The 18569-nt window shown below is 36.9% G+C and overlaps 1 protein-coding gene across 2 annotated transcripts in view; it reads left to right on the top strand.

The window, feature by feature from the left end:
• Ctps (CTP synthase) overlaps positions 1-18569 on the top strand; it is a 140134-nt gene that overhangs the window by 34720 nt on the left and 86845 nt on the right. For both annotated transcript variants that reach the window (XM_067143110.2, XM_067143109.2), the window contains exons 4-7: positions 4660-4791; positions 7323-7487; positions 13774-13928; positions 14171-14303. In XM_067143110.2, the coding sequence (XP_066999211.1) occupies positions 4660-4791; positions 7323-7487; positions 13774-13928; positions 14171-14303 (585 nt within the window). The remainder of the gene's footprint in view (positions 1-4659; positions 4792-7322; positions 7488-13773; positions 13929-14170; positions 14304-18569) is intronic.

The raw sequence follows: 18569 nt of genomic DNA, 5'->3' as shown, positions 1-18569 counted from the left end.
TGTACGCGCCGAACAACATTGTCATTGCCGATGAAACTGCATCTTTCTTTTTTAATGCCGAGATCAAACAAACTTACAGTTTTAAAGTAGATGGGGTCACTGTACTGTGTTGCAATGCAGACGGAAGTGAAAGAATTCCTCCCTTCGTCATAAAGTTTGATAAGCCACGATGTTTCCGTACAAGTACAAGGCATCTAAAATTGCAAACAGTACAGTAATCCAAAAAATAAGGCACTTGCACAGGGGAGCCAGCATAATTTGTCCTTGTCTTTGAATCTTGTTTTTTTCTTTGTGTGAGGTTATGTTTGGCATTGATTTATCCAAGTGCTTTTTTTGAATAATGTAAATGCACCTTCTTGTATACATTTCGGAAATAGTTTTCTTTTTTTTCCCATGGCATTTGAAAGATTTAAACAGTGAATCAAGGTGATTGCATGCATTAATGGGTCTTAGAATACTTTGCGATGCCGCGAGGGTTGGCATTTCTGAATTACAAGAGAAGTGCCAAGGTGAGAAATCGTACAATCGTACTGTCCTGTGTTGCAATGCACACAGAAGTGAGAGACTTCCTACTTCCTCCCCTTGTCATAGGAATGTTCGATAATGCACGATGTTATAAGGTATAAGGGCATAGGCTACTTTCCGTGCAAGTACAAGGTATCTAAAATGCATGCAGTACAGTAATCCAATGAATAAAGCACTTGTACAGGGGAGCCAGCATAGATTTCTCCTTTCTCTGAATTTTATTTCGTTGCGTGAGGTTATCTTTGCCAATGAGTTATCCAAGTGCATTATTTGAATACTGTAAATGCGCCTCGTTGGATATATTTTGGAAATAGGTTTTTTTTCCCCCCCATGATATTTGAAGGGTTTAAACTGTGAATCAATGTTAATTGCATCCAGTAACGGGTCTTATAATACTTTGTGAGCGGCAAGGGTTCGCATTTCTGAATTACGAGTTGGCGGTTAATTCAAAGTCACATTTTGGCGTCCTTACGACGTTGAATTAACGAGATTTTACTGTATCGCAAAACTAACAAATGAGTTTGCAGGTGTCTGTTTCAAGTGTTTGTGTTACTCTCCGAGCAAAAAGAGATCGCATGTGAGAAGTGTTTTAGACATGGAGTGTGACAAATTTGTAAGTAATTTAGGAGAGGATTCTAGTGATGCAAGAGACAAAGAATCTTCTGATCTCCAGCAAATTGAGCCTATTGCAAGTTCAGATTAATGTAATACCTGTCACATAAGAAGGCCTACTTGTTAATATTCATGGCAAATATATTTTATAGCTGTGATAATGCATTTTTTATCATCTCACGTATGTTCAGGAAAAGTAGCTATATCAGTCACATCCATATTTGCGTAAAGACCACGTGGAACTCGAGGAGTGATATGAAATGTTTGTTTATGCCTACGTTACTCTTTCGATGGACGGAATTTTAGTTCATTTCATTTTTTTTTTTTGTTTCAAAAATTCTCCATCCTAAATTTAGAGTGCGGGGATTATTCGTATAAATACAGTATTTAAAAGGCTACCAAGTTTACTTAGAAACCAGATTTAAATCTCCTTACCCATGAGTTTAAAGCTCTGCACTGAACTGTGGCGCACATCCAAACAAAACTTATCACAAATCATCATACAGTGGGAATGTTTTAATGCCGTTTTGGGCTTGAGCTTAAGGATTTGTATTCACCAGTAATGATGCTTCAGAATGAGGATTTGGTGTGGTAAACTTCAAAAGACTCTGAGATATGAATAGGCACATATATTTATTACAGTACAACGGAATACAGAGCTTTCGAACCTGAGACATTAGAACGTAGAGAGCTAATCCTCTCTCTCATCCTTGTTTCGTCAAACCACCACATAACTACTTTTCTTCTTTTGGGATCAGACAACTGTTTCCTAGCATAATCAGTTGTTTTGTGCACAATAACTGAATAGAGAGGACCCATATGATGTGAAAATACTGAAAGCTCTGACAGAAATGACCTCATACTTAGTTTGAAGAAATTTGTACACTTACGATTTCTGGTAAATGAATGAACAATTGGACTGGTATCTGTGCCATTCATATCCAGCCACCATAATCCCTTTTCACACATTTCTTTTTTTTTTTGTGTGTGTGTGTGCTAAATCAACCATACGTAATCTCACTATTACTTTCAGACAACGAGCTGTCATCCTCACTTAAATTATAAACATCATGTGGATTCTCTTCGTTACTACTTTCACTTCTGATCCACTATCCCAAACATTTTCAAGCAGACTCAATACTGTCATATTAACTCCCCCATGCTATGAACTGAAAGATGTGAAAACTAGGGGATGTCTGTCTGTTAGGTCATCAGCCCAGAGGCTGGTTGGATCCTCAAATAGTACCACCAAAGGTTATGCGGTTATAAGGAAACTGCAAAAACCAATGGCAGCACCAAAATGAGGCGTACTAGGCAAGACAAGGAGTGAGGTAGTTTGCCATTGCTTTCCTCACTGGGTCAGAAAGTGCTATTGCAGCACGACTGACCCTATGAGCAACACCTTTCATAACACCCAGATGCACTAGTCGTGCTCTGAATGTCATTACTCAGCACCACCCATACCCCCAGCAGCTTCCATATTGTCACAGCCATGGATGAGACTGGGACTTCAGTGGAAGCTACACTTTACTCTGGCCTGTAACTAGGGGATATTTCTGCTAATTCTAAGATTCTAAAAGATTATAGCTGGGACAATAATAAATATGAGGGCAGGACAGCTACATTCCTTAGCTATTCATAACAACTTAAACATTGTAGGTATTTCCGGGGATAGCCAAACTGCAAGCAGAAATATGAGTATAACAGCCTAACATGAGAATTATAACATGTAATGAGATATGTCATTCGAATTGAAGGCACTGAAGATACAGCGAGCCTGCCTTGTTATTTGATGTGAATAGGTTAATAATACTTCTTTCAGACTTGCCTTAGAGTCAATAAACAACCTCCATTATTCAGAGAATTTTTATATTTGTAAAAATCCTGAGAATTGTTCATATAATATGAGGAGTCAGAATTCCTCTCTTAGAACATGCACTCAGCCACTTCTGTTAGATATTTAAAGACACTGCAGTAACTGACACATTATTAAATCTGTACAGGAGGAGTTTCTTCTTACTTTCTGGACTCTATTTCAGATCAGATTATGTAAACAGTTCAGATAATTCACCTCCTATTCTTATGGTGAGGAAAATGCTTCTTATTGCAACGATGGGGGTATGAAATGGAAGTTTTAATTCATGTGGTATGAATCTTGTGGCTTTTATGAAGTTACGGTATTGAACATGGGGATTTTTTTTTTTTTTTACATATAGCCTTGGTATTTGTTTGCAGAACTAGGGTTAGTTCACTTTGGGAAATTGGAAATGCAAGAGTTTAGATCGGTTTTTAATGCCAGTCATCAACATGAATAATCTTAATAATATATCCAGTAAAAATTTGGAGCTCAAGACTTTATCTATGTCACCCACATTACATTCAAAGTGCTGAAATGTGCTTGTTGTCTGTTACCGTGTTGCACTTGAGTTTTTTACTATAAACTGTGCCATGTCTACAACACTGGCAAATTAACATGTACGACGTGATTTATGAAGTAAGAAAAGAAACTGCAGGGGCCAGTTTGGGACACTTCTCTGAGAAATAAATCTGTAGTGTGTGGCAAAGTAATACATTTTTACCTCCAAGTAAGACAGCTACTATGGGATAAACAAGTACCACTCAAAACCAAGATGACACTGTATAAATCATACTACACCCCTATTCTCACATACAGCCTGGAAACCGCTACATTAACAAGAAAGACAACCCGAAACTCCAAGGAGCAGAAATGAAGTTCCTACGCACAATGATCCAGAAGAGCAGGAGGGATAAAATCAGGAATGAAAAAGTCAGAGAAGACGGACTAGAAGACTCCTTACTCCAGAAGATCCAAATGGCAAGACTGACGTGGTTTGGTCATGTGAAAAGAATGATTGCCAACAGGTCTGCAAGAAAGGAGTATGAAAGAGAAATCAGGGGAAAGAGACCAGTGGGCAGACCTAGAGAAAAATGGACAGACTTAGTGAAGAAGGATGTAGAGAAGAGAGGTCAGGATTGGGAGTGGTTTGTGAACGAACAATGGTTCGTGGACAGAACAAAATGGAAGGGGCTCGTATACCACACCTGGGGAACTGGAGTTGGTCAACGATGATGATGATGATGTGTATTCTTAGCTGTGAATCCTTCACTCTCTTAGCTATTTCCTTTTAGGTTGGTTCTTGAGATGATAGAGAAATATCATATTATCTTCACACTGCTTAGAACCTAATGGCTTGGAATTCCTTATACACGTTCAAGTATGAAAAAGAATGTACCAACAGGTAATATATTAGTACAGTATATAGTGCAATGAGCCTATAAAACATTTATTAACATGTGAGTATGTTTATAATTTTAATTTTATAGTTTTGATACAAGAATTTTAAATTCCCGGTATAGGCAAGATGCATATGGCTAGTTTTCTTTGACCATAATTAAATGTGGTATGCTGTGTAATTTAATAATTCAGTGGTACAATATGTGCTAGTGAGATATCTTATGATGGTGTAATATGCTAAACTAATCTCATATTTTACTTTCCAGGTCTGCATTATCGAGTTAGGTGGAACCATTGGTGACATTGAAGGAATGCCATTTGTTGAAGCTTTCAGGCAGTTCCAGTTCCGAGTGAAGAAAGAAAACTTCTGTTGTGCACATGTCTCCCTTGTTCCACAGGTAACTATTATAGAAAATTTCATTGTTGCATTCTAGTTTCTCTTCCAGAAATGTTGATTATGTTTTGCAAAATTATAGAGTAGATATTTTACCTTATTTATTTCTCATTCATTCAGAAATCTATGCCAGTAGTAAGCTGAATTAAAATGATCCTGATTGAAAAATTCGTATACAGTACTCAGATATTCCAGCATTTTGTTTGCAGAACTTTGGGGAATTGGAAATGCAAGAGTCTAGATCAGTTTTTAGTGTCAGTCATCAACATGAATAATCTAAATAATATGTCCAGTAAAAATGCTGGAATGTGCTTGTTTGTTACTGTGGAGCACTTGAGTTTTTACTATAAACTGTGCCATGTGTAATACACTGGCAAATTTACATGTATGACATGATTTATGAAGTAGGAAAAAAACCTGCAGATGCCACTTTGGAACACTTTTCTCTGAGGAAAAATGATTAAAGATTGTATAACACTTTCCAAATATTAAACATATCAAAAATTTTACACCTGTCATGGTTTTCCACTGGCACAATGATTATATCCTTTTGTTATGTTTTCCTTTACAATGGCGAAAAATGAAAGTATCCTCCTATTCAATACATCATATATTCCGTCATTAGACGGAGTAAACAAGTTCAGACATGTTTCGGCTCGTTTGAGCCATCTTCAGTGAAACACAGAGTATTAATCAAAATGCATATTCAAACAACTGCGATATTTTGAATTTATTTTTAGAGATTTAAGATATCTTTTGTGCCCTCATCTAGTTTATGTCTGTACAATAATGAAGAAAGGGACCGCTAGATTGAGAAGATATTAAGAATGCTGCTATTTCTGAAGCCTTAAATTTAAGGTGTTTTTTCTCCTATCACAGGCTTTTCACCTGCAGGTTAATTCAGGCTTGGTTTCTCTCAAAATGTTTGCTCCTGCTCTCCTCCTGACCAATTTTATGTGATGGGTTTCCACTAGGATTTTGACAGCGATTTCAAACTGTTTTGTCGTTTTTATAAACTAATAATTTGTAAACTATGAGGTCCACAACCTCACCATGTGCTACTATTATTCATTTCCATCTGCATCATTTGTTTTCTCATTCCCTTGTTTCTTAGGTTAACGCAGTTTTTAGTATCAATTATTATTTCAAATTAACACCTGTATCACTGAATTTTGTTGCAATAAGTTGTTTTTTGCTCTGCATATTGATGTAAATATTGTATATTTATGCTATTTTGTTTCCGTCTAGGCTCTCTTTTGTTTGTTTTTTCATTTGCGCTTTCATTATGTTTTTTAGCATTTTTTCAACTCATATTATGTAAATTATTCCAACCCCCCTAATTTTTTCACTGAAGATGGCTCAAACGAGCCGAAACATGTCTGAACTTGTTTACTCCGTCTAATGACGGAATATATGATGTATTGAATGGGAGGATACTTTCATTTTTCGCCATTGTAAAGTGAAAACCGTCAATACGGAATGATTCTAATATCTTGTAATATGTTTTCCTTGTTAATTCTTAGTGGGGTTGGTGATCCAAGGTACAATATGGTATGGACAAAGGTACACATTATTGTTGTCAAAATTTCCAAAAGAAATACTTTAAAAATTATTATGGAAAGATAAAATATTGAACATTGGAGTGATATGAAAAAAATCTAAATTGCTTCGTTGAGGCAGAAATGTATGGGAATAAAATTAAATGGCCCAAGGTACGAGAGTCTGCCCTACAGTTTGCTAGCTCAGAGCTGTAAAAAAAAATTTTAAAAGCCATAATTTTTAATTTATTAAGGGAGTGATAGGTTTAAAATACCAAGAAACACAGAGTATTAATCAAAATGCATATTCAAACAACTGCGATATTTTGAATTTATTTTTAGAGATTTAAAATATCTTTTGTACCCTCATCTAGTTTATGTCTGTACAAGCTAAAGGGCCAAAAGGAAAATTATTTCTTATTATCTGTATACTAAAACAAATTGCTCCTTACTTACAAGTAGAAAAGTGCACGTTTTAACAAATTCAATGACTGGTTGTTGATCAGAAATCACAGTGTAGCATAAAGAATATGATCAATGTTCTGGCATGTTTGTTACATCACAGTTGAACTCCAGCTATAGATTACACATCTACAGTAAGCTTTATTATTAACTTCTGGAAGCTGAAGGTGAAACAGTAAGCTTTATTATTAACTTCTGGAAGCTGAAGGTGAAACTCAAGTAGTACAACATAATCACTAAGAGATGGCAGAACATGCTAGGGATCAACTCGTCCCCGACAACAAACAGGAAAAATGAAAAAATACAATTTCTTGTGCACCATTTTTAGGTGGGCATAGCACTCAAGTTAAGAGTTATGAAGAAATAATTTTCTCATTGTACTTACCCTTAAAACGCTACTACCACTCTTATTTATTTTAGGGCATGAACATTGTAGCTGATGCCATATCTGAATGTCAGTTGAGTTTTTACTTTTTTAGTATTTAATTAAAAAGACTATTCTCTAAGGATGCATTCTTTTTCCTTCTTTTTTTAGCCACGTTCTACTGGAGAACCCAAGACAAAACCTACCCAGTCTAGTGTACGAGAACTCCGTGGATTGGGCCTGTCACCAGACTTGATAGTTTGCCGAAGTGAAAATCCTATTGGCCAATCCGTGAAGGAGAAAATATCTAATTTCTGCCATGTAGCTCCAGACCAGGTACACTTTCAACTTCTAAAGCCTCTTTCTAAACATACTACTACTACCATTTGATTGTTTATTCCATCATCAACACTACCATTTGATTGTTTATTCCATCATCAACACATCAGATTACCGTATAATCCCGAATACCACCCGCCATCGAATAAAACCTGCACTTGAATTTCTAACGACCAAAGGTAAGGTAAGTGTGTATTCTACCCGAAAGCCGATCCAAAGCTCCGCGGAGGTGTGCCTGAGCCAGAGTTTATGTATGGTAGGGTGGCCAGTTCCTTTCCGCTCCTCCATTCCCGTACCCACCACGGGAAGAAAATAAATCACATGTTTACTTGCCAGTTTTTTTAATTTCTGCAAATGTGTCTTAAAATTGTTCATTTAAAACACTTTACAAGTAATAAAAACACTAAGAATGCCACAATGAGAAATAAAACAAGTTAAAGTGGAACCTAGATTATCTGTTCCCGGAAAGTATGTTTTCCTGGATTATTCTTTCAATTGTATTTAAATAATATATTATTCAGGTCCACCTTTTCAATACAAATTGTACAATGTTTTAAATGACATATATGTTCAGGGTCTAGTTTCGACCTAACAGTAAGTCATCAGCCTAAAGCAAATGAAACACTATTGTAATCACAGTTCAATACGGACCTATCATAATGAAACTTATTTCTTTTAATTATTTTTTCAAATCACGTAGTATGCTAATTAAATCATGTTGTAAAAATTAGTACAAGTACTGGAAAAGTGATCGGCGGCGAACTTGCATGAGGGACCATCTTTGCATCGCATTCGGCTGGTATTGTTTAGGGAATCATCGGAAATCATAAAGCAGAGGGTGCCCACAACATTTGGAAGGAGCAGCGCATTTCGACTGCTCTCCTTGAAGTCAGAACGAGTTTCGTGTCAAATGTTCATAGTTGTAAAACATCTGCTGTATGTCCAGAGTTAGATGTTTATTTTTCCGTTTTTCGATTGTATTGCCGAACACGTTTTCGGCACTTCTCTCAGGGCACTGTATAGTCATTTGGCTTTCAGACAGGAATCAAAATTGTTCCTTCTTAACACGAACCTAATATTTTAATATTATCGGATACGACTATATTCTCAAGACCAGAACAGATGTTGCACCTTACATACATAAAGCCATAGGAGGTCTTGGGATTTCCTATTACTGTTTTGGTCCCGATATAAGACGGGGAAGAATTTTACATTTGTTTTTGTGTTAAAATATCATAAAAACTGCAGTCATTTTATTTACGCAGCATAACATTTAAAAAGTTCGTATCATTTCACACTCGTACTGGTTTGTGCAGCATGGGCGCTTTCCAGCTGAACTCAAATTCACAAAGTACAGAAATTTCTGGAGTTTTCATGATATTGTTTCTCTTTCTAATTTGCTTGTGGTTAGTGACGGGAAGAATTGAATATAATGGATTTGAGCATTTTTGAGAATCAATATTTACATTCAAAACCATATTTTAGAGTTCAGCATAATCTTTAAAAGTCGATGTAGGCTTAATTTACCCAGTACGACATTTCCATAAACTTACTACAAACTGTATACCGGTAACCTCATTACAATGGAAAAATGGGCTAAAAATAATGGAGAAAGTCATAGACAAAAGACTGAGGGATATAATAGAAACACAGTTAGAGGAAGAACAACACGACTTCAGACTGAACAGATCAACAATAGACTTGATATTTACAGTGCGAACTATAATGGAAAAACATCTGGAAAGGAACAAGAAAATCATATTCGTATTTTTGGATTTGTAAAAAGCTTATGACGCAGTTAAAAGAAAACGTGTATGGGAATGCACATTGAAAAGGAATGTACCAAAATCATTAATTAACAAGATAAAAATGTTGTATCATGAGAGTAAGAGCAGTGTACAAGTGGGGAGTGATGACTGAAACATTTTATACAAGAGAAAGGAAGTGCACTGTCACCATTATTGTTTATTATATTGATGAATGAAATCATAAAACGGGTAAAACAGGGTATCAGTAGTGATGAAGTGAATGCTTTGGTATTTGGGGAAAGGGAGAAAAGGAAGTACAAAGGAGACTGGACGTTTGGAATGAAAATCTGAAGGAGTTTGGAAAGTTAATTAGTAAAAAGGAAACTGTAGTCATGCACTGTAGAAAAGAGAAAAAGAGAAGCCAAGTGAACATAGACAGAGAACGGTTAGAGAATGTAGAACAGTTTACATATCTGGATAGCATTATTAATGGAAGTAATGAAATCAACCCTGAAATTAATAACAGACTAAGTAAAGGTACAACATTTTATCAACAAGTCAGAAAGCTTTTATGGGATGACAAAGTACCCAAGAGCATGAAATTAACATTATATAAACAGTATTTCGTGCCAATGGACACACAGAATAGAAACACTGGTAACTAATAAGAGACAAGATAGTAAGATCCAACCAGTAGAAATGAAATTTTTAAGAACATTGGTAAAAAAGACAAAGAAGAGGTAGAATGTAAAATATTAAAATCAGAGAAGAGCTAAATATAGAACCGTTAGTACAGAACATACAGAAAGCAAGTCTGAGATGGTTCGGACATGTAAAAAGAATGGGGAAGGAATTGGTAGCAAGAAGGGAATTGGAAAGAGGAGTTGAGGGAAAGACACCAGTTGCAAGACCGAGAAGAAGGTGGATGGATCAGATTTGGAAGGACATTAGAGAAGCTGGATTGGATGTGGCAGAAGTAATGGAGCAGGAAAAGTAGGACAGAAAGAAGTGGAGGCGGCTTGTTAACCACACCTGGGTGACTGGAGTGGGACATTATAATGATGATGATAATTTTTAAAAATATAAAAAAGAAGAGATTTTGCCATCATGTTGGGTGTTTCTTAGATAATGTGCTTTATTTGATTAGATGAGAGACTTTATAATAGTACTTGTGTTCGATTGCCATTTGGCTTGGTGTTATTAAATTTTTCGATGAGTTTTGCTGATCAAATTTGCTGACATAAGAGACGCTTTCACAGGAAACTGACAAAGTTTCCCTGGTAAAACTCATTATAAGGTATCAAGATTTTGAACTCGCGTATTTAATATTTGAAGCCGGCCCCTCAGTTTATCTTGCCTACCTCTTGCCCGGCGGCCTTCCCGGACTTGATTCCCGTGCTTGTCAGGCATTTTTAGCTTGATATGAGGGCTGGTTCCAGGTCCATTCAGCCTACGTGATTGAGGAACTATCTAATGGTGAGATGGCGATCCCGGTCTAAAGAGCCAGGAATTACGGCCAAGAGGATTTGTCACACTGACCATGTGTCACCTCATAATCTGCAATCCTTAAGGCTTGAACAGCGGTCACTTGGAAGGCAAAAGCCCATTATAGTTGTAATTTGTTTTGGTTTATGAGTGTTTGTAACATTATAATTATACATAGTTCATTTTTGTGATGTTGAGCCAAATTGTTAATGGTTTTAATTCATTCCCACATTTTCAGGTTTTGCCGTGTTGTATGTTTTTTTTCCGTTGTCCCTCCAAAAATGGAGAATTTAGGTTCCACTTAAAATGTACAAATCAGTCACAATTCAATGTCATCACAACTACCCCCACTAGAACCTGGATCACTGTCACCTCCCCATCCATATTCGTCCTCACTACCATCCAAAGAATTTGAAATTCCTCATTTCTGGAAACTTTTCCTCACCAAGTCGTTGGAGATGTGATCCCATGCAGTCTTTATCCATTTGGATTTGGGTCATTTCACTCGTCCAGTTGGTGTCGGTGTGTGATAACTGGCAGGCACCATCCACTTGGTGTAGAGCTGTTTCAGTGCAGCTTTGAAAGGCCGGTTCGCACAAACATTCAATGGCTGTGGCATAGAGGTCAGCCTCCTGGGAATTATTGCTAGATCAGTTTTTCCTTTGTTTATCAATTCCTTTACGGTGTCTGCAGTATGCCCGCGATAACTGTCGAGCACAAGCAGGCTCTTCTGCAATAAAGCTCCTGGGCGATGTTGCCAAACACACTTCCCCCAGTCCTCGATTAGCTCACTGCCCATCCAGCCGGATTCTTGAGTTCGAATGAAAATACCAGACTTCAAATTTCCTTTCGGGAGTTTTTTTCTGTTTAGAACCACATACGGAGGAAGTTTGGTTCCATCAGTTAACATGCATAACATTACCATGCTGTATTGCTTTTCGTTACCATCTGTCCTGATAGTAACGCCTTTAGAGCCCTTAATGTAAACCGTATTGTCTAGTGGCATTTCGAAATAAATGGGTGTCTGATCAGCACTCCCAATTTGAAAAAACAAGTAGGAATTTTGCTTCTACAAATGAATAACATGGTGATGAAAGGCAATCATCTTTTCAGACTTCCATCATAGGCAACAGGGAGACGTGAAATAGATGTACGAAACGCTGGCAACCAGGAATGAGTTAGCTGGAAAATTTATAATATTTATATTGGTATTATAGATGTACATATACGCAATCCGTTCCATCAATAAAAGTAATGATTTTAGTTGACACATTTCAGTCAATACACCTTAACCTAGTTCACGTCTTTCAGTCACGTATTTATTAAGCCATTCTTCAAATTCAGGAAATTGTGCACTCTGCCCTTGGAAAGCTCTGCGATCACAGTTACTTTTTAATAACATTTCCGTTTTCTTCCTCCGATCACAAATACTTGATTCATCAATATAGTATTTTCTGCTTGCGGCACGATTTTCGATGGTTTCAGCTTCCGTTACAACTTTTTAAGTTTGTCACTCACAGTAAATGACTGCAAACACTTTTTTGAGTTTATTACTTGTTACCATTGATGCTGCTTCTCTCAAAACATGAAGTATTAATCAACTGCCACACCATGTGGTTCCAGTAACGCTGAGGTGAGTTGCAGAGCAAGATTTCAACCATTGCCAAGTTGAATTTAAGAGCAATATTTCTGTGAAATATGTGCGGGTGGTACTGAGGACTATATGGTATTCAGATTCATAGTCTCTTATCTCTTCATCACTGTCTTCGTACACAACATAGTCTTCTATGCCATCAAGCGCATTCTAAAGGGAAAACTTTTTAAATGCACAACCAACGTTTTAACATGTAATGTTTGTAGACATTGCAAGAATTTCAAAAGCTTCAGTTAGCATAATTGTTAAGAGTTTCTACAGCATTAGCATCCATGAAAGGATTACTTAGTATTTCCTTCTGGAGAACAACAGATTATCCATGACTTCTATGAAATATGCAGTTTTGCTGATGCTTTCGATGCAATAGACAGCACACTTGCAAGATTCCGATCACTTGGAGGCAATAGAGCTGAAATATGCTGCAATCGGACGGGTTACTTTATTCCATTAATGTTCAAGTGATTAATGATTCTAACCTCCATATGAGGGAGTAGTTCTCGCCAGGGTCTGCAAATGACACTATAATATTTAATAACCACCATATCTGAGCACAGTTTAAAGTGGTTACAAGTTACAAAGGAATCCTGAATGGCATGGAAAGGTTAATAGAGGTCTGGAAAAGACCATTTCGTATTCATAGCTAGGAATTGCGATTCAAACAAATGTTGAGACAAGTTTAAGCCGACTTCACACACTTTTACAGCTGTATTCCAAGTCACACAAAATAGCATCAGATCACACTCAAAAGTTGCTTGGTTTGACACTGCCTTCTGTATTTGCACTGTTCATAACTCTCATGAGAGTTAACGTGTTTTATAGGTAACATTTCTCAGGAAAAGTTTGAAGAAATGCAAGAATTTTAAAGCATTATATTTTTAACATGGTGTTAACTAACAACTTGTATATTTAAGCAGCCCTGAAGATCTGTCAAGATAAGGAGGAAGCGGAACAATCTCATTGAGGGTAGTTCTTTCCATTCTTAATTTCTAGTTGTTACCATTGGTACAATGTGCAGTTCAGTGGTTGTGTGGTCAGCATCTTGCCCTTAGATTCTTGGGGCTTCTGTTTGATTCCTGGCCAAATCGAAGGATTTTTTTTTTTTGTAAATGTCAAATTCTCTTGACTCAGGGACTGGGTATTTGTGCAGTCCCCAATATTCCTGCAACTCGTGTAGGTACCATACATAACACCACATTAACATTCAGTTTTCTATTCAAGACTCACCCTGCCACCCTCGCCATATAAATTATTATATACTGATACACTGATATTGACAGAACAGTACCTTCATCTGTAGAAACAACATTTTTTAACTTTGAGGCTCAGTCTATTTTAAGATTTCCTAATCGTTTTCTACTTTTCACTGAATTTATCCACTGACCAAATCTATTTTCAGGTCATCTGTATCCATGATCTGTCTTCCATTTACCGTGTTCCACTCCTTATGGAGAGTCAGGGAATCGTTGAATTTTTCAATGACCGCCTGCAATTGAATATACCTATGCCACCACCTCGCCGTTTTATGCACAAATGGAAAGACCTTGCCGAAAGGTATGAAATAATAAGTTTAATAATAATAATGTTTTTCGTTTTGTGTCCCATTAACTATTTTGTTATGGTTTTAGGATACTCCAATGAGTATTATGGCATGTTGTTTTTAATGATAATTGTCTGAAACAGAATTGTTTTATATCAAGCCTATTCTTTATACAGATTTGGTGTGAGCTCAGTAATTTAACTTACGCTGCATTTTAATGTGACCTCTTTTTTTTTTCTTTCTTTTTTTCTTTCAGAGTTGACACGCTTCGTAAGGAGGTGACTATAGCCCTGGTTGGAAAGTACACTAAGTTAGAAGATTCATATGCATCAGTAACCAAAGCTCTACAGCATGCTGCAGTGTATGCTGGCTACAAGTTGAAAATAAAGGTATAACATTATTCTAGTGTTTGTATTGTTTATAGAGTTTAATAAGGAATGCAGTGGAGCTCCAATTCTGTGGTTTTTGTACAGTACGCATTTTAAAGCTATCTTTGTTTTAACGCTAACGCTGAATATTGGCTTTAGTTAGGCCTTTGCCGTATTTTCTTGCAGCTGCATGATTATTCTACTTTGCCAGGTGTTTATTAACCATTAACTTAGAATTGGCATCATAATATTGACGAGAACCCGTTGAAAATTTGCAGCGCAATACCTGTTCCACGTATCTTTACAGTACGATGATCCGTCACGAAAATTTTCCTGCTATCTAGAAAACTTTATTTTACTAAGCGTCATGTACAGTAGACGCGTTATAACTTTGCTACTGAGTAGCTATGTCCTTTCTAAGAATTCGAAGGCTCGCATTTTTTAATGCCATTCTGCAGATTTGAGAAACGATTGTGTAGAGGCTAATAGAATGTCATTCTCTCTTCACTATTTCCCGAGATTCAGTGACATCACTAATAGGCACTGTACAGTTGGTCGCCGCGTCTAGCGATGTATAATGAAGAGATGGCCGTTTATTGTAAACGAGTTTTGTGTGCGCACATGGGGGGTGTGAAAAGTAGCAACGTGGTTACTGCGGTAATTGCCAGTGGTGTTCATTACTGTTAGGCCGCGAATGCGAGACGACCCGTAATTTTTCTCATGAGATTCTGAGGAAAAAATTGTCGTCTTGAATTCAGAGAAATACGGTATCACTCCAGAGGCTTCTGTGGCAAACATGTCAGTTTTCTTCTTCAAACGGTGTCGCCTAACCTAACCGTATGTGTATCATGAAAACATATTTCAAATGCATGTAGAGAAATTATAACTTCCTCACTAAAATTTTCATGGGAATAGCCTTTCCAAAATTTAACTAGACGCGAGAAAATATAAACTATCCTCTGAAATGAGTGATGTACTCTGCCATATCTTGAGGTGTATCACATTCTTACTTAATTTCAGTATATAACATTAAGATTAAGACATCGTTTACTTCAGCCTTTATTTTTAACAAGTTAACAACTGCTATCGGCCATGTTATTTACGCATTTATTACGAAAACATGTTATACTATTTCATTTCGAATTTCCTTTAGAGAACAGCAGTCGATGGGTATTACTAATCAACTCCAACATCGCCTTTGAATGTCGACGAGAGAGCTCGCAAATGCACATAGCGAGAAAACTATACCGTACCGAAGATGATCAATCTTATTTTGTGGCAAACATTTCAGTTTTCTTATTCAAACAGTGTCACGTAACCTAACTTAACCATACAATATTTACCGTGTATACGTATGTATTTCTTGCGCCAGTAGAGAAATACCCTTCTCGCTATAAATTTACATGATAGACTTTATGAAATAAAACAGACGTGAGAAAATTTCAAGTAATCTCTGAAATCAATGATGCACGATGCCATATCTTGAGGTGTATTCCATCCTTACTTAATTGCAGTATTTAGCATTTATATTAAGCGATAGTTTCCTCAGCCTTTATTTTTAACGAGTTAACAACTGTTATCGGACAGGTTATTTACGCATTTAATACGCAAAAAAGTTCTTTCGTTTTTAATTTTCTTTATGGAACAGTAGTTAACGGGTATTACTAATCGACTCCGACATCGCCTTTGAATGTCAACGAGAGAACTCGCTAGTGAACATAGTTAGAGTTCTGTGCGGATATACAAAATATTATCTTCATCCGCACCCGCACCCGCGAATGATTATCCGCGGATATAGCAAAAATATATTAGACCCAATGTATTGAAATGGATGGATCAGTTAACATAATACAACATGCCTGATACCAGGCACCAAACCCCCCACAATCACAGGTTTAGGAGGGATTTTCTCTTGCGACGACTACTGATGTATTTCCCTTTGTTCCTTCCTTCCTTCCATTAACTGCGGGCAGGAGCCAGTTAGGCTATGTTCAGAATTTCAGCTTTATGGACTAAAGGTTCTTTATACATCACCATTCTTCCATACCACTGTCAAGGGTTGCCTAACCACAAGCAAAAGTAAGAGTATATCTGAGTGAAAATTAATAAACTTGATTATTTAGAAATTATCAGCAAAATTATCCGCATTGCCATTCATTTTGCATCCGCAAGACCCTAACTTCACGGATATCCGCAGATTTATCTGTAGATATCCGCATCCATGCAGGGCTCTAGACATAGTGAGGAAACGATACCGAACGTGATTGAGCGCTTGCAACATAATCGCCGAGGTGCATAAATATCGATAACGGAGAAAATCACTCGCAATAACAGATGCGTCAGTGATAGGGCTCTCGCTGTAACCGGAGGATAATACACAGTTTAGTATAAGAATTTTGAAGAGACAGATAAAAACTGTCGTTAAAGCAGTGTTCTCGTAATATGCTGTACTCACTATAGCAGAATTCTACTGTATGTTTCTGTATTTTCTATGGGATCTTTTGACGCTGATCCGATATAATTCCCCCATAGGTTTGGAAGAGCCATTCAGTATCGCAGGAAATTGCCAGTGCTTATTTTAAAAGATAAACATTGCTGGGTGAAATACAGTAGAAGTCGTTATAGCGACAATTTACAAGGGCGAAAAATATACTCGCTATAGCGGATTGTCATTATACCAGATTTTCCCTAAATTTCAGAAAAGATACGCAAAAACCAAATACATCACCATGCATGTATCATGGAAACACATTGTACATCCCGGCAAAATAATAATATTTTCGCTGTAATTTAACCCGACATGCTAATAATCTAACCTCTTAAATCAGTGATGCGTACTGTTGTATCTTGAAATGAATCACATTTTTATTTATTTTCTGTACCCAATATTAAAATCAACTGCTGGGCTGAGTGGCTCAGCCGGTTGAAGCACTGGCCTTCTGACCACAACTGGGTAGGTTCGATCTCGGTTCAATCCGGTGGTATTTGAAGGTTCTGAAATACGTCAGCCTCGTGCCTGTAGATTTACTGGTTAGTCACCTAATAGAACTCCTGTGGGACTAAATTTCAGCACCTTGGCATCTCCGAAAACCGGTCAAAGTAGTTAGTGATACATGAGGCCAATTACAGTTATTTCTGAAATCAGTTGTTTATTTCAGCCTTTATTTTGACCAAGCTAACAAAAGCTGTCTCTCAAAAAGAATTATGAAGGCATGTTCTCTCTTGTTTTGAACTTCAATATTTCTTTTCACCAGTCAACAGGGATTAATAATCAGCAGCATGAGATAGCTCGGTAATGTGGGTAGTGGACGTATTGAGGAATTGATAATGATGATCGATCGTGTTCAATTTAAATCTAGCCTTCAGAAACACACGACTAAAAATGCCTGTTGTACACCATCACATTTTTCTTTCAGTTCAATATGCACAACAAAATTTCAAATCTTGTTAAAGAATATGCAACATTGCTGAAGGTTTGACAAGATTGGAAAAGATTTTGCAAGGTTTGGAAAATATTTTGCAAGGTTTGATAAAGTTTTGTTTTAATATGGAGGAAAGTCAAGCGGCAGTTGTGGTTTTTGGACTAGCTCTGTGATATATTCTTAAAAGGAAGACAAGAGAAATAGTAAGGCATAATTTACTTGGAGAAAAGATTGTGATATTCTTCTACATAATTCTTGAAATGGGCCGATGACCTTCGATGTTAGGCCCCTTTAAACAACAAGCATCATCATCAATTCTTGTAATGTATTCACTGCCTTAATATCATTTGCAGAGGTTATATTGCATTTACGCACAATATTTGAATAAAAAATGATAGCTATGCAATGGAAATTCGTATCTTATTGCACGAAAACCTATTAGGAATTCAGTAATAATATTATGCTATTCGCATAACGTCGTTTGGGAGAATTCACTACTACTAATAATAATAATATGCGAAGAGTGTCATAAATCGAACTGTTTTTGATTGATTTTGAAGTACAGTAGAACCTTGATTAAACATTCCTGGAATCTACATTTTCTTGTATTATTCATTCAAATTGCGTGGTCCCGCAAGCATCCTAATTAAATCACGTTGTAAAAATCCCGTATTATCCGTTCCTCTAAGAAACGATTTCCTGGATCAACCGTCCAGAAATTTCAGTCCCATCAACGCTTAATCCTCGATCACGCGTTTTTCAAGAAACTGTATCTCACAAAAGGACAGCTACGGCATACTTACGGATCTGGGTGTTAATTTCCTGTCATTGCGGTAATTTGAGGAAGTACTGTACCGTAGTGGTA

Source organism: Anabrus simplex, chromosome 3 (assembly GCF_040414725.1).
Source record: "Anabrus simplex isolate iqAnaSimp1 chromosome 3, ASM4041472v1, whole genome shotgun sequence".
Taxonomy (NCBI): domain Eukaryota; kingdom Metazoa; phylum Arthropoda; class Insecta; order Orthoptera; family Tettigoniidae; genus Anabrus; species Anabrus simplex.
Note: the sequence above shows the minus strand (reverse complement) of the source record. Positions and strands in the feature narration are given on the sequence as shown.